The sequence below is a fragment of the Salmo trutta genome, chromosome 7, assembly GCF_901001165.1.
Source record: "Salmo trutta chromosome 7, fSalTru1.1, whole genome shotgun sequence".
NCBI lineage: Eukaryota > Metazoa > Chordata > Actinopteri > Salmoniformes > Salmonidae > Salmo > Salmo trutta.
The window spans coordinates 55,839,109-55,852,744 of record NC_042963.1 but is presented as its reverse complement, the minus strand read 5'-3'; the positions used below and the strand labels follow the sequence as shown (position 1 = coordinate 55,852,744).

At 44.5% G+C, this 13,636-nt stretch overlaps 1 protein-coding gene across 4 annotated transcripts in view; it reads right to left on the bottom strand.

Moving 5' to 3' along the window:
* LOC115196569 (anoctamin-3) overlaps positions 1–13,636 on the bottom strand; it is a 112,785-nt gene that overhangs the window by 5,502 nt on the left and 93,647 nt on the right. For 3 of the 4 annotated variants that reach the window (XM_029757409.1, XM_029757410.1, XM_029757411.1), the window contains exons 20-25: positions 13,351–13,408; positions 11,432–11,529; positions 7,401–7,567; positions 6,936–7,088; positions 3,062–3,209; positions 503–698 (exon numbers count right to left, since the gene is read on the bottom strand). In XM_029757409.1, the coding sequence (XP_029613269.1) occupies positions 503–698; positions 3,062–3,209; positions 6,936–7,088; positions 7,401–7,567; positions 11,432–11,529; positions 13,351–13,408 (820 nt within the window). Of the gene's footprint in view, positions 1–502; positions 699–3,061; positions 3,232–6,935; positions 7,089–7,400; positions 7,568–11,431; positions 11,530–13,350; positions 13,409–13,636 lie in introns of those variants that run through there. The other variant, XM_029757412.1, reaches the window with a different exon arrangement.

Sequence of the window (13,636 nt, the reverse complement as noted above, 5' to 3'; positions counted from 1 at the left end):
AGAGAGAGAGAGAGAGAGACAGAGAGACAGAGAGACAGAGAGACAGAGAGAGAGAGAGAGAGAGAGAGAGAGAGAGAGAGAGAGAGAGAGAGAGAGAGAGAGAGAGAGAGAGAGAGAGAGAGAGAGAGAGAGACAGAGAGACAGAGAGAGAGAGACAGAGAGAGAGAGAGAGAGAGAGACAGAGAGACAGAGAGAGAGAGAGAGAGAGAGACAGAGAGAGACAGAGAGACAGAGAGAGAGAGAGACAGAGAGAGGGATTTCTGACGTACCTCGAAGACTAGGATGAAGGCCAGGTGGGCAGACAGAACGTGCCAGACAGACAGACCAGGCTGACATACCTTGAAGTCTTGCAGCCAGGACGTGCCAGACAGACAGACAGGACGGACGGACAGACAGACAGACAGACAGACAGACAGACAGACAGACAGACAGACAGACAGACAGACAGACAGACAGACAGACAGACAGACAGACAGACAGGAGCGTGGGTGTGCTGTCGTACCTCGAAGACGATGATGAAGGCTAGTCTTGCAGCCAGGACGTGCCAGAACTGCAGAGTGAAGTCGTATGGTACTGAACTCCAGGGAGAGGCTCTGTAGTCTCTGTACCTGCAGTATCTACTCTGCTCCTCGCTCACGTTCCAGCGCTCGCCCATGTCAAACACAGACAGACTGCTGTTCATGTAGCCTCGTAGACATCTGACAGGAAGAGAGACGAGGCTCAGTCAGAGCCGTGGACTACAAATAGAAAGTAGCCAGTTGTCTAAATCGAGCACATTTACAGAAATGAACATTGATCAATGTCCTGTCAAATAAGCCTACAGTAAAGTAAACTAATACTGACACATCGCCCTATAGAATGGCACATTAACATATTACAGTAAACTAATATTGGGACACACATCGCCCTATAGAATGGCACATTTACATATTACAGTAAACTAATACTGACACACATCACCCTATAGAATGGCACATTTACATATTACAGTAAACTAATACTGACACACATCACCCTATAGAATGGCACATTAACATATTACAGTAAACTAATACTGACACACATCGCCCTATAGAATGGCACATTAACATATTACAGTAAACTAATATTGGGACACACATCACCCTATAGAATGGCACATTTACATATTACAGTAAACTAATACTGACACACATCACCCTATAGAATGGCATATTAACATATTACAGTAAACTAATACTGACACACATCGCCCTATAGAATGGCATATTAACATATTACAGTAAACTAATATTGGGACACACATCACCCTATAGAATGGCACATTTACATATTACAGTAAACTAATACTGACACACATCGCCCTATAGAATGGCATATTAACATATTACAGTAAACTAATATTGGGACACACATCACCCTATAGAATGGTACATTTACATATTACAGTAAACTAATACTGACACACATCGCCCTATAGAATGGCACATTTACAGTAAACTAATACTGACACATCGCCCTATAGAATGGCACATTTACAGTAAACTAATACTGACACACATCACCCTATAGAATGGCACATTAACATATTACAGTAAACTAATATTGAGACACACATCGCCCTATAGAATGGCACATTTACAGTAAACTAATATTGGGACACACATCGCCCTATAGAATGGTACATTAACATATTACAGTAAACTAATACTGACACATCACCCTATAGAATGGTACATTTACATATTACAGTAAACTAATACTGACACACATCGCCCTATAGAATGGCACATTAACATATTACAGTAAACTAATACTGACACACATTGCCCTATAGAATGGCACATTTACAGTAAACTAATACTGACACATCGCCCTATAGAATGGCACATTTACAGTAAACTAATACTGACACACATCGCCCTATAGAATGGCACATTAACATGTTACAGTAAACTAATACTGACACACATCGCCCTATAGAATGGCACATTTACAGTAAACTAATACTGACACATCGCCCTATAGAATGGCACATTAACATATTACAGTAAACTAATATTGAGACACACATCGCCCTATAGAATGGCACATTAACATATTACAGTAAACTAATACCGACACACATCACCCTATAGAATGGCACATTAACATATTACAGTAAACTAATACTGACACACATCGCCCTATAGAATGGCACATTAACATATTACAGTAAACTAATACTGACACACATCACCCTATAGAATGGCTCATTAACATGTTACAGTAAACTAATACTGACACACATCACCCTATAGAATGGCATATTAACATATTACAGTAAACTAATACTGACACATCACCCTATAGAATGGCACATTAACATATTACAGTAAACTAATACTGACACATCACCCTATAGAATGGCACATTAACATATTACAGTAAACTAATACTGACACATCACCCTATAGAATGGCACATTAACATATTACAGTAAACTAATACTGACACATCGCCCTATAGAATGGCACATTAACATATTACAGTAAACTAATACTGACACACATCGCCCTATAGAATGGCACATTTACAGTAAACTAATACTGACACACATCGCCCTATAGAATGGCACATTTACAGTAAACTAATACTGACACGCATCGCCCTATAGAATGGCACATATACAGTAAAATCGCCCTATAGAATGGCACATTTACATATTACAGTAAACTAATACTGACACACATCACCCTATAGAATGGCACATTAACATATTACAGTAAACTAATACTGACACACATCGCCCTATAGAATGGCACATTTACAGTAAAATCGCCCTATAGAATGGCACATTTACACGTTACAGTAAACTAATACTGACACACATCACCCTATAGAATGGCACATTAACATGTTACAGTAAACTAATACTGACACACATCGCCCTATAGAATGGCACATTAACACGTTACAGTAAAGTAAAAGGCCTATTGTAACACAAGTCACCCCCATAGACTAGAATGTTCTGCTTTATATGAAGAGACAAGACCGGACAGTAAACATTGATGACCAAAGCGGCAGTAGAGGATGGACCTACTCGTCCTGACGGTATCCCTTGTCCACACAGGGTCCGTATCTGAACGCGTAGACGAAGCGTGGGATGTAGTCGGAGGTGATGGCGATGACGAAGGCGTTGGTGATGACAGCCAACACGCCGATCCCCTCCAGGATACCATGCCAGATACCTGTCAGACAGGGAACAACAGCCTGTCAGACAGGGAACAACAGCCTGTCAGACAGGGAACAACAGCCTGTCAGACAGGGAACAACAGCCTGTCAGACAGGGAACAACAGGGAACAACAGGACAACAGCCTGTCAGACAGGGAACAACAGGGAACAACAGGATAACAGGGAACAACAGGATAACAGGGAACAACAGGATAACAGGGAACAACAGGATAACAGGGAACAACAGGACAACAGCCTGTCAGACAGGGAACAACAGGATAACAGGATAACAGGGAACAACAGGATAACAGGGAACAACAGGATAACAGGGAACAACAGGACAACAGCCTGTCAGACAGGGAACAACAGGGAACAACAGGATAACAGGGAACAACAGGATAACAGGGAACAACAGGATAACAGGGAACAACAGGACAACAGCCTGTCAGACAGGGAACAACAGGGAACAACAGGATAACAGGGAACAACAGGATAACAGGGAACAACAGGATAACAGGGAACAACAGGACAACAGCCTGTCAGACAGGGAACAACAGGGAACAACAGGATAACAGGGAACAACAGGATAACAGGGAACAACAGGATAACAGGGAACAACAGGATAACAGCCTGTCAGACAGGGAACAACAGGATAACAGCCTGTCAGACAGGGAACAACAGGGAACAACAGGATAACAGGGAACAACAACACAGCTGGTCAGCAGAGAAACCAACTCAGAAAAAGGGCTCAAGAGCAAAACGGAAGGAAATGGCATTTCCTTCCTGGGGATTTGACTATGCTCCTACCTATGCTGATTTGTATGTGGGTTACATGGAGAAACAGTCTATTTTCAATCCTCTCAAAAATGTTTTCTTGCCTTACATTATTATTTGGAGACGGTATATTGATGATATTTTTGTTCTATGGAAGGGTGATGAAAAACAGCTCCAAGCATTCCATGCTTTTCTTAACTCCTGTTCTGAGCATCTGAGATTTACTCTGCAATCTGATACACGTCAAATCAGTTTCCTTGATCTTCTGATCTTACGTGAGGATAATGTTGTATACACTGATCTTTACAGGAAACCGACTGATCGTAACAGTTTGTTGAGGGCTGATAGTTGTCATCCGCTTCCCTTGAAAAACAGTTTTCCCTAAAGTCAATTCCGTCGATTCACAAAGAATTCGCAAAAAACGAATCAGATTTCCACAGAAATATGGCTGAGACGCAAAGAAAAAAAATCAGAGGAGAGATGGTACAGAAATGGTCAGATTAATACTGCCGTTGAGAAAATTCAAAACAAAAAGGAGACATTTTAACATCTTGACCATGTTCTGTTATAATATCCACCCGGCACAGCCAGAAGAGGACTGGCCACCCCTCATAGCCTGGTTCCTCTCTAGGTTTCTTCCTAGGTTTTGGCCTTTATAGGGAGTTTTTCCTAGGGAGTTTTTCCCAGCCACCGTGCTTCTTTCACATGCATTGCTTGCTGTTTGGGGTTTTAGGCTGGGTTTCTGTACAGCACTTTGAGATATCAGCTGATGTACGAAGGGCTATATAAATACATTTGATTTGATTTGATTTGATGACCTTTTTCCAAGGTCAGTCTCGCAAAAATAAACATTCTAGCGTTCTAACTACCCGCTATTCAAAACGCTCTGAATAAATTTAGGGAATCGTTCACAAACATCGGCACATTCTAAGATCCGATGACAGTATCGTTAATGTGTTTTCGGACCTTCCCTTGGTCGTATTCTCGCAGGGCAGAAATCTCAGAGACCAACTGGTAAACTGTGATTTTACCACCCCAAGATATTCCTGAACAACGTCTATTTGCGCCTCCTACTGGATGGAAACTACAAGTGTAATGGCTGTGCTCAATGCAATGGCACTTATAATTGTAGATCCTTCAAACACCCCCAAACAGGGAAACAGATCCCAATCAAAGGTGTTATCACGTGCTCCACTAAGGCAGTTATTTATCTTATAACTGGTCCTTGTGGTAAAAAATGATGTGGGTAAAACAAAGCGTGAATTAAAAGTACGTATCTCAGAGCATCGTAGCACCATTAGGTGGTAAAACTCAACTTACCCAGTTGGGGCCCACTTTTTGGAAGCAAACCACTCGATTTCGTCTCTGCGTTATATTGGCATCGAACATGTCACCCTCCCTAGGAGAGGGGAACCTCGTCTCTACGTTATATCAGCATCACGTCACCCTCCCTAGGAGAGGGGAACCTCGTCTCTACGTTATATCAGCATCACGTCACCCTCCCTAGGAGAGGGGAACCTCGTCTCTACGTTATATCAGCATCGAACACGTCACCCTCCCTAGGAGAGGGGAACCTCGTCTCTACGTTATATCAGCATCGAACACGTCACCCTCCCTAGGAGAGGGGAACCTCGTCTCTACGTTATTTCAGCATCACGTCACCCTCCCTAGGAGAGAGGAACCTCGTCTCTACGTTATATCAGCATCACATCACCCTCCCTAGGAGAGGGGAACCTCGTCTCTATGTTATATCAGCATCGGACACGTCACCCTCCCTAGGAGAGGGGAACCTCGTCTCTACGTTATATCAGCATCGAACACGTCACCCTCCCTAGGAGAGGGGAACCTCGTCTCTACGTTATATCAGCATCACGTCACCCTCCCTAGGAGAGAGGAACCTCGTCTCTACGTTATATCAGCATCACGTCACCCTCCCTAGGAGAGGGGAACCTCGTCTCTACGTTATATTGGCATCGAACACCTCACCCTCCCTAGGAGAGGGGAACCTCGTCTCTACGTTATATCAGCATCACGTCACCCTCCCTAGGAGAGGGGAACCTCGTCTCTACGTTATATCAGCATCACGTCACCCTCCCTAGGAGAGAGGAACCTCGTCTCTACGTTATATCAGCATCACGTCACCCTCCCTAGGAGAGGGGAACCTCGTCTCTACGTTATATCAGCATCGAACACGTCACCCTCCCTAGGAGAGGGGAACCTCGTCTCTACGTTATATCAGCATCACGTCACCCTCCCTAGGAGAGGGGAACCTCGTCTCTACGTTATATCAGCATCGAACACGTCACCCTCCCTAGGAGAGGGGAACCTCGTCTCTACGTTATATTGGCATCGAACACCTCACCCTCCCTAGGAGAGGGGTGACCTTGATCATTTATGGTTAAAACGAGAGACTGATGGATCTTTAATTTAAAGACCATTGCTCCCTTCGGTCTCAACATAGACTTGGATCTGAAGCCATTCTTGTGATTATTGTGATTTTGCGATTGTAAATGTTTGTAGGCTCATGTAGCCACATTGTATCTATGATCGTACGCTGTCCATTTATGTTGTTCGTAGGCTATTTTAATATATATGAGAATGAACCAATGATATCAGGCCACACCATGATTACAGACACCTGTGTGAGTCGTGTAACACCATATAAACGAGTCATCCTGCAGTGTTTGTCATTATACCCTGATGAAGACAGCTTGTCTGTCCAAACGTTGGACATGAAATATTTTTGCAAGCTCTCCTTTATTTTATAATTATTTTTTTAAGTGTTCCGCTCCGCTAGCCAGCACCTCACCCTAAATAGGTGTGCGTTTCTTTCGCCATCCCGACTTGGGATTTGAACCAGCAACCTTCCGATTGCAGGCCCGCCTCTCATTAGGCTACCTCTACTGGTTCAACAGAGTTTTCGTTATTACCGGTGATAATAAGCACAGACATTTAAAATAACACTGACCTATGTCTGTGGCTCTGGCAGGCATGGGTCTTCTCCACTGAGTGACAAACTTATAGGCATCCAGACGGATCTCTATGATGTTGTTGAGCAGAGCCAGGAGAGGAGCCAATGGGAACGCAGCTACGAAGATGGTGATGAAACCAAACTGGAGAACTGAGGAGGGAAAAAAAGAGAAGGAGCGAGGAGGAGGAAGAAGAAGAAGGAAGTGGTTGTGGTCGGTTTTTGAATATCCTGTGGTGGGCCTCAGTAGAAGTCCTCTGTAGAACACAGTGACCTCAGTCAAAGGCGAACTGGATACAGGCACAATGTAACAGATTTAACCAACCACATTTTTATTGATAAAAAAACCCCATCACAGAACCATAAAGGACCACATTGAAATAAGCGTTGTCCTCTGGGCTGTGTACTCTTTAACTGTAAATGATTATTATTTAAAACAGGGAAAACAGAGATCAAATGTCTTACCCATCTCCAGGTACTCATCCACCAGTCCGTGGGCATTCATGGGCTGCAGGTTCCAGTCTTTGTCCCACTGAGGAAGCTGTACTTTGTTCTCCACATTCTGTCCACCTCCTGTCCTCTCCTTACTCTCTGTCCGCATTTTCCTGCGAGACCACCAGTTCTGAAGCAGACTAGCGAGAGAGAGAGAGAGAGAGCGAGAGAGGAGATAGCGAGAGAGGAGATAGCGAGAGAGAGAGAGCGAGAGAGCGAGAGAGGAGATAGCGAGAGAGAGAGAGAGAGCGAGGAGAGAGCGAGAGCGAGGAGAGAGCGAGAGAGAGAGAGCGAGGAGAGAGCGAGAGAGAGAGAGGAGAGAGCGAGAGAGAGAGAGAGGAGAGAGAGAGAGAGAGAGAGGAGAGAGAGAGAGAGAGGAGAGAGCGAGAGAGAGAGGAGAGAGCGAGAGAGAGGAGAGAGCGAGCGAGAGAGAGAGGAGAGAGTGAGAGCAAGAGAGAGAGGAGAGAGAGCGAGAGAGCGAGACAGCGAGAGAGAGCGAGAGAGGACGACGATCATCCTGTGAGACCACCAGTTCTGCAGTAAACACTGCACAATACAGTAAAACTTTAGCTAACTGTAAACTCAAACCCAATTGTCCCTGACGAAGCCCTGTAGGAACACTAAGCTGAACATGCACTGAGAAGGATTTGATGTGGGGTTTTTTTTTCAGCTGAACAAAATACTTTTCATGTGGTAATGAGAAGAGATGTACAGAAACACACAAACCCAGACACAACATTACCAAAGTCTGTTATGCTACGTTTACACAGGCAGAACAATTATGATATTTTCCCCTAATTGGTATTTTGACCAATCAGATAAGATTTTTGGCCAATAAATCGGTATCATTACGTTTAGGGGGGGGGATTCTGACTTAGAGGCGTTCAGTCATAATCCCACAGATGGTAGCTTCGCACCATTGGCTCCTCAGCCAAGCACAAACACTATGCCAGGACAGCAGAAACACTAGGCAAAACTTGTCAAATAGGGGAGAGGTGTTGTGTCATGAGATGTTTTTTTGAAACTAGGTTTGCAGTTCATTTAAGAAATATGAAAGGGAGTTGAACAGTAATCAAAGACTGCAGGACTTGCTTTTTGGCAAAGCAAAGCATCTCTTTATTAAGGACAGCCTCTCCCCATCTTTAGAGCCATTGAATCTATAAGTTTTGAATTTATATAAAATCCAATGCTCTTGGTTTTAGACATGTTCAGGACCAGTTTATTACTGGTCCCCCCCCCATTTCAAAACAGACTGCAACTCTTCAAATAAAATTGTATTGGTCACATACGCGTGACTAGAAGGTGTTAATGCAAGTGTAGTGAAATGCTTGTGCTTCTAGCTCCGACAGTGCAGTAATATCTAACAAGTAATCTAACAAATTACACAACATACAGTTGAAGTAGGAAGTTTACATACAGCTTAGCCAAATACATTTAAACTCAGTTTTTCACAATTCCTGACATTTAATCCTAGTAAAAAGTCCCTGTTTTAGGTTAGTTAGGATCACCACTTTATTTAAAAAATATGTACAATAATAGTAGAGAGAATGATTTATTTCAGCTTTTATTTCCTTCATCACATTCCCAGTGGGTCAGAAGTTTACATACTCAATTAGTATTTGGTAGCATTGCCTTTAAATTGTTTAACTTAGGTCAAACGTTTCGGGTAGCCTTCCACAAGCTTCCCACAATAAGTTGGGTGAATTTTGGCCCATTCCTCCTGACAGAGCTGGTGTAACTGAGTCAGGTTTGTAGGCCTCCTTGCTCACACACGCTTTTTCAGTTCTGCCCACACATTTTCTATAGGATTGAGGTCAGGGCTTTGTGATGGGCACTCCAATACCTTGACATCGATTTTGTGAAGTGCACCTGTCCCTCCTGCAGCAAAGCACCCCCACAACATGATGCTGCCACCCCCGTGCTTCACGGTTGGGATGGTGTTCTTTGGCTTGCAAGCCTCCCCCTTTTTCCTCCAAACATAACGATGGTCATTATGGCCTAAAAGTTCTATATTTGTTTCATCAGACCAGAGGACATTTCTCCAAAAAGTACAATCTTTGTCCCCACGTGCAGTTGGAAACCGTAGTCTGGCTTTTTTTATGTCGGTTTTGGAGCAGTGGCTTCTTCCTTGCTGAGCGGCCTTTCAGGTTATGTCGATATAGGACTCGTTTTACTGTGGATATAGATACTTTTGCACCCGTTTCCTCCAGTATCTGTACAAGGTCCTTGCTGTTGTTCTGGGATTGATTTGCACTTTCGCACCAAAGTACGTTCATCTCTAGGGTACAGAACGCATCTCCTTCCTGAGTGGTATGACGGCTGCATGGTCCCATGGTGTTAAGTTAGTATTGTGGAATAACTACAATGTTGTTGATTCATCCTCAGTTATTTTCTATCACAGCCATTAAACTCTGTAACTGTTTTAAAGTCACCATTGGCCTCATGGTGAAATCCCTGAGCAGTTTCCTTCCTCTCCGGCAACTGAGTTAGGAAGGACACCAGTATCTTTGTAGTGACTGGGTGTTTTGATACGCCATCCAAAGTGTCATTAATAACTTCACCATGCTTAAAGGGATATTCAATGTCTTCTTTTCTTTTTTTTTACCCATCTACCAAGAGGTGCCCTTCTTTGCGAGGCGTTGGAAAACCTCCCTGGTCTTTGTGGTTGAATCTGTGTGTCACAGTATCCAACGAAGGTGGCGCCTCTCCTCGGTCGGGTGGCGCTCGGCGGTCGTCGTCGCCGGCCTATTGTCTGCCACTGATCTATGTTTCGTGTCTGTCATTAGTGGGGGGTTATTTAGTGTGTATTTTCAGTTTGGGTTCTCGTGCGGGATTGTTTATTGTCCACTCAGGACAGTTGTGTGTGTGGCCTGTTTCGCTGGCCTGTGTCAGCTTTATTGCCGGGCTGCGCCCCGTGCGCTTTTTACTCGTGTTTATTTTGGGAATGTGTTTTCCCTGGCGGACTTTATTAAGCGCCCTGTGCCTTTCGGCTATATTGTGTTTTTTCCCGTTGCATTAAAACTCTGTTGCTCCGGCCCTCTGTCTCCTCTCTCGCCTGATTCCACTGGTCCTAGAATTCCGTGACACTGTGTTTGAAATTCACTGCTCGACTGATATTTGCAGATAATTGTATGTGAGGGCTACAGAGATAAGGTAGTCATTCAAAAATCATGTTAAACACTATTTATAAGTTGCATGAGTCCATGCAAGTTATTAAGTGACTTGTTAAGCACATTTAATCCTGAACTTAAGGCTTTCCATAACAAAGGGCTTGAATGCTTGTTGACTCAAGACATTTCAGCTTTTCCTTTTTAATTAATCTGTACAAATTATGAAAAACATAATTCCACTTTGACATTATGGGGTATTGTGTAGGTCATTGACATAAAATCTCAAATTAATCCATTGTAAATTCAGGCTGTAACACAACCAAATGTAGAACAAGTCAAGGGGTGTAAACACTTTCTGACGGCCCTGTATCTGTCATGTTCAGGGACCCTTTTCATCTCAGAGAGTGAGAGGCAGACAGAGAGGGAGAGGGAGAGAGAGAGACAGACAGCGAGGGAAAGAAAGAGACAGACAGAGATGGAAAGACGGACAGAGATGGAAGAGACAGACAGAGATGGAAAGAGACAGACAGACAGGGAAAGAGACAGACAGACAGACAGACAGACAGACAGACAGACAGACAGACAGACAGACAGACAGACAGACAGACAGACAGACAGACAGACAGACAGACAGACAGACAGACAGACAGACAGACAGACAGACAGGGAAAGAGACAGACAGGGAAAGAGACAGAGGCAGGGAAAGAGACAGAGACAGGTAGAGCGACAGAGACAGGGAGAGAAAGGGAGAGCGACAGACAGAGAGGGAGAGCGAGAGACAGACAGAGAGCGAGAGCGAGAGAGACAGAGTAGGAGAGAGAGAGAGAGAGAGACAGACAGAGAGAGAGAGAGACCGAGTGTGTGTGTGAGAGAGAGTAAATCCACGGTCCTTACGGATAACCCAGCTCCATGAAGTTGTTCCAGATCTGTTTTAGGACCATGATGACTCCCATTTGTAGACACAAATCAATCAGACAGCCACTGGGGTGGCACTGAAAATAAGAAACAATAAAAAATACAAAAATAGACTATTAATTACAGTACAAATCACTGAGTGAAAGAAAACCACAAAAACAGTCATATCCACATTGTATGCGACTTATCGCAACTGAATAAAATAGAACAAAGTAAAACAATCCCAAAGTATTACATTAATATAAAACCTCTTTATAAAATCAGAGCGAGCTTCAATAATCACTTTTAATTGACTCAAACTCAAATTCAATGGGCGATGCATGCTACTCATTTCAAGCTAAATTTTAGTGTTTGTTTTTAGCACTGTGTTACAAACTATAATCGATTAGTTATGAAAGAGATTAACGGTGAAACTTTACGACAAAGGAATTATTACATGTTACGCAAAAGTTCAAAAATAATAAAAATGAATATGGCGTTGATTAATCACTATTGTGAGCCGTAAAATCTCCCCTCAAAGGGGGGATACCTAGTCAGTTGTACAGGGAAAGGGGGATACCTAGTCAGTTGTACAGGGAAAGGGGGGGATACCTAGTCAGTTGTACAGGGAAAGGGGGGGATACCTAGTCAGTTGGAAAGGGGGGGATACCTAGTCAGTTGTACAGGGAAAGGGGGGATACCTAGTCAGTTGTACAGGGAAAGGGGGGATACCTAGTCAGTTGTACAGGGAAAGGGGGATACCTAGTCAGTTGTATAGGGAAAGGGGGATACCTAGTCAGTTGTACAGGGAAAGGGGGGATACCTAGTCAGTTGTATAGGGAAAGGGGGATACCTAGTCAGTTGTATAGGGAAAGGGGGATACCTAGTCAGTTGTACAGGGAAAGGGGGGATACCTAGTCAGTTGTACAGGGAAAGGGGGGATACCTAGTCAGTTGTACAGGGAAAGGGGGATACCTAGTCAGTTGTACAGGGAAAGGGGGGGATACCTAGTCAGTTGTACAGGGAAAGGGGGGATACCTAGTCAGTTGTACAGGGAAAGGGGGGATACCTAGTCAGTTGTACAGGGAAAGGGGGATACCTCGTCAGTTGTACAGGGAAATGGGGGGATACCTAGTCAGTTGTACAGGGAAAGGGGGGGATACCTAGTCAGTTGTACAGGGAAAGGGGGGGATACCTAGTCAGTTGTACAGGGAAAGGGGGGATACCTAGTCAGTTGTAAAGGGGGATACCTAGTCAGTTGTACAGGGAAAGGGGGGATACCTAGTCAGTTGTAAAGGGAAAGGGGGGGATACCTAGTCAGTTGTATAGGGAAAGGGGGGATACCTAGTCAGTTGTACAGGGGAAGGGGGGATATCTAGTCAGTTGTACAGGGAAAGGGGGGATATCTAGTCAGTTGTACAGGGAAAGGGGGGATACCTAGTCAGTTGTACAGGGAAAGGGGGGGATACCTAGTCAGTTGTACAGGGGAACAGGGGGACCAGAGACCTCTTCAGGGGAACAGGGGGACCAGAGCCCTCTTCAGGGGAACAGGGGGACCAGAGCCCTCTTCAGGGGAACAGGGGGACCAGAGCCCTCTTCAGGGGAACAGGGGGACCAGACAGGGTGACCAGAGCCCTCTTCAGGGGAACAGGGGGACCAGAGCCCTCTTCAGGGGAACAGGGGGACCAGAGCCCTCTTCAGGGGAACAGGGGGACCAGAGCCCTCTTCAGGGGAACAGGGGGACCAGAGCCCTCTTCAGGGGAACAGGGGGACCAGAGCCCTCTTCAGGGGAACAGGGGGACCAGAGCTCTCTTCAGGGGAACAGGGGGACCAGAGCCCTCTTCAGGGGAACAGGGGGACCAGACAGGGTGACCAGACCATGGTCTAGCTGCTGGACTCTGCTTCCTGACTCCACTCACCTCCTCCAGTCTCCATCTATTGAATAGTTTGTTATATTTCCCTGGTCTGCCGGCGAACCTAAACACAGTCAGAGTGAAGGTATTAGCTTCAGTTTAATTCTCAGGACAGTTCAACACAGTATTAACTGTGACCTGGGGTGGAGGGGGAATTGAAACTTGCACAGAACCTTACTCACACAGGCAAATTATTTGGTGAATCAACTTATTTCGGGGAATCTGAGGAATCATGAAATTGTAAAAAAAAAATAATTGAAAAGAGAACCTGCAATTGAAAAGAAAGAGCCTG